Here is a 3219-nt window from a genome sequence, read left to right as displayed (position 1 = left end):
GTCATGCCAATGGTATGGGCCCCCATAACAGCTAATGGTCGCTCTCCGCTCGTATTAATCACACCGTGGCATCAGAATAAATGACGAATATTATTGCGAAAATATTATGGAGGGTGAATAAAAGCCTTGGGCACTCAAACATTTTGGCCACAGATCTTGGACATTCCAACAGGTCTCAACACGCGCCACCCAAGAATGGTTACAAAATGAGGATCCTCGCTTTATTTCCAGCGCACAATGGCCACAAAAATCTCCGGATACCAATCCGTTGGACTATTGTGTCTGGAGTATTTTGGGAGGCAAAGTTGGCACTTAAAAATACAAAAGTGCCGATCACCTCAAGCAAGCGCTTCGCCGGGGAATGGGCCAAAATACCACAGTGCAACATTCGGGAAGCGCGTGACGGTTTCATTGGCCGTTTGAAGGCCATAATTCGTGCAAAAGGTGACCAATTCAAGCAAATCTAAACTTATTCTAAAATATGATGCTCTTTCCGATATTTTTTGCTTTCATTCAATATAATTAAAAAAATTTAAAAATTATGGTGTTTGACTTTGTTGCAGTTTTTTTTACCTCAATCTGTATACTACTACATCGCCTGAAAGTAAAATAGGTTATATAAGTTTTTAACATTTCATTTGGAACTAGAGGTATGGCATCAGAATCTGAGGTAACTCCCAAAAATTTAAGATTTATATGCACATATCTATTGATAGATACATATAGACGCTACCCCCTTCCGTCAATGGTATGAATCTCACTACATTTTGCCTTTGGGCCGTAAACGTATCCCCAAGCAACAACAAAAGGAAGATGACAACGATGTGCTCACCAAGAAGCGCAACGAAAAGACTATGAAGAAGTACTTGGGACGTCAAAAGTACGCCAAGGTTGAACAAGCTTTGGAAGATCAATTCGTTTCTGGTCGTCTCTTAGCCAGTGTCTCATCTCGTCCCGGCCAATGCGGTCGTGCCGATGGTTACATTTTGGAAGGCAAAGAATTGGAATTCTATCTTAAGAAAATCAAGTCCAAGAAATAAACCGTTTATATGTTTTATTATTTGGTTCCAATAATAAATTTGACAAATTAATTAGAAATTGGTTAAGATTTGGATATAGCTCCTATATATAATCTCGACCGATTTCACATGCACCAACCACGGTATGTACCTCCAATTGCAATGAAATATAGAAGGTGTGACGGAATTTGGTGTAAATGTAAATTTTGACAAATTATATTGAAATGGGTTCAGATTGGGATATGAATTTATTAAGAAGCATTGACCCACAATGGATTTGCAATGGTATTAAGCTAACAGTAAAAAACTACACAATAATGTAATTGAGGATACGATCATTACGCGAAGTATATTGTTACCTCGCAGTCACTAACTGCAATAGAAATGCCACTCAACTTCAAAAGATTGCAGTTTTCTGCATGTTTGACATTTACTATGAAATTGATAAATTCGAAGGACAAACTCTTCATGTATGCCGACTAAATTTGACATGTTTCTGCTTTTCTCATGGTTAGCTGTTCCTGGTATGGAACGCATAAAAGTATTTTAACAATTACGTTTTTTAAAATTTTAAATTTGTCTTTTTTTTAGCCAACAATCTCGTATTTTAATATTGAATGGATAGCAAATCAAAAGGGATAGCAAAGCGCACCGAGTTCAGCTAGTACTTTATAAATAAATAACATCATTTTCCTGTAATTTAATTTTTTCAACCGGTTTTCAATGTAGTATTTTCTTCATTTCTTTCATTTTTATTCAATATTATTACAATTGCAATTTTAATGATATTTATTTTTAATTTGACAATTATCGCCATCACTGATTTAACAATGACTACCTCTCAGCCACATCCAGCTATAAATGACAGTTAATAACCACATTTTCTGAGGACAATTAAATCGTCCATTATCCATCCGATTATTAAATTCATCACGATTCAATCATCGAATAATGACACAAAAAATACGCTACATATTTTTAATTTCCCTTTCATTTTTTGCCATCATGCAATTTCAATTAAAACCATCATTTATTCATTATTTTCAAACCGAATGGTGACAGTAATTAAAATATCAGCAAACGATGAAAAGATGTTTTCTTTAATTATAAAATGTAAAAACAAAAAAAAAATTAACAGCAAATTGTTATGCATTACAGTGAAAAATGTTGTAAAAATATTAAAATGTGTTTGTGTGTAAATATAACTGCAACAAATTATAATAATTAAAGTGGTAATTGTGTGTGTGTGTGTGCGGGCGTTTTGCTTCAAGGGCATCGGGGATATACATGCGTCATTTGAGGAAAGTATTTGAATTTTGTTATGTTTTAAAATTTAATGGACATAAAAAGGGAAGAAGAGAAAAATATTGGATAATACAATTTATTTTAAGAATACAAATAATAATATTTAATTATAAAATAATATTTTTTGTTTTGTTTTGTTTTTATTGCTGTTTGAATTCTTGTCTTAAAAGCGTGTAAAAATCCATTGTATATTTTTTATATTTATCGTTATTATGTTTTGATACAAAAAAGTGTTTATTTCGAAAAAAAATTACAGACTACAGACTTCATTTGAGTTGAGTTATGCTCGCATTTATTCCTTTTATACCACTTCAAATCTTTTTTGGGCAAGAAAAAAAGGAAAGTTAAACAAAACGAAGAAGAAAATGTTTTTCGTGCTTACATTACCCTCTCAATAGCTATGGCGATCTCTTCTGCATATATCAGCTAGAACTCAGAAATTCTATGGAAAATATACTAATGCACAGTAAACATTTTTTTGGAAATTTGTGCAGGAAGAGAACAAATTTATGTTAGAATATGGCTGATTACAATTAAATTGTTTGACATTTGACATGAGAAACCAGTAAAGAAAGTCTTATAGTCGGGCGGGGCCAACTTTATGATAGCCTACACCATTTCGCTCATTTAGTAGAGCTCCGCATAAAAAAAGTTTTTATTGGAGAATTCAATCATACACGCTATGATTATAATTATAATTTAAAGTTCAAAGGACTAAATATGCCGAAGCATTTGTATCTTTTAAATTCGGACTTGTATTGCCCATTTGGTGCAAAATTAATTTGAAATCGGATAAAGATATATATGGGAGCTACATCCAAATTAGAACCGATCTCGATAAAATTTGACAAAGATATTTCTGAGCTGTATTTGATATATTTCCCTGAATATCGTT

The 3219-nt window shown here is 32.9% G+C and overlaps 1 protein-coding gene across 1 annotated transcript; it reads left to right on the top strand.

The window, feature by feature from the left end:
* The first annotated feature begins 652 nt into the window (after positions 1 to 652).
* LOC109612869 (small ribosomal subunit protein eS8-like) lies at positions 653 to 1062 on the top strand. Its single transcript, XM_059124362.1, has 2 exons — positions 653 to 670; positions 717 to 1062. The coding sequence occupies exons 1-2, from the start codon at positions 653 to 655 to the stop codon at positions 1038 to 1040; spliced, it is 342 nt and encodes a 113-aa protein (XP_058980345.1). The 3' UTR covers positions 1041 to 1062.
* Positions 1063 to 3219: the final 2157 nt, after the last annotated feature.

This window comes from Musca domestica, unplaced genomic scaffold (assembly GCF_030504385.1).
Source record: "Musca domestica strain aabys unplaced genomic scaffold, Musca_domestica.polishedcontigs.V.1.1 1, whole genome shotgun sequence".
Taxonomy (NCBI): Eukaryota; Metazoa; Arthropoda; class Insecta; order Diptera; family Muscidae; genus Musca; species Musca domestica.
Note: the sequence above shows the minus strand (reverse complement) of the source record. Positions and strands in the feature narration are given on the sequence as shown.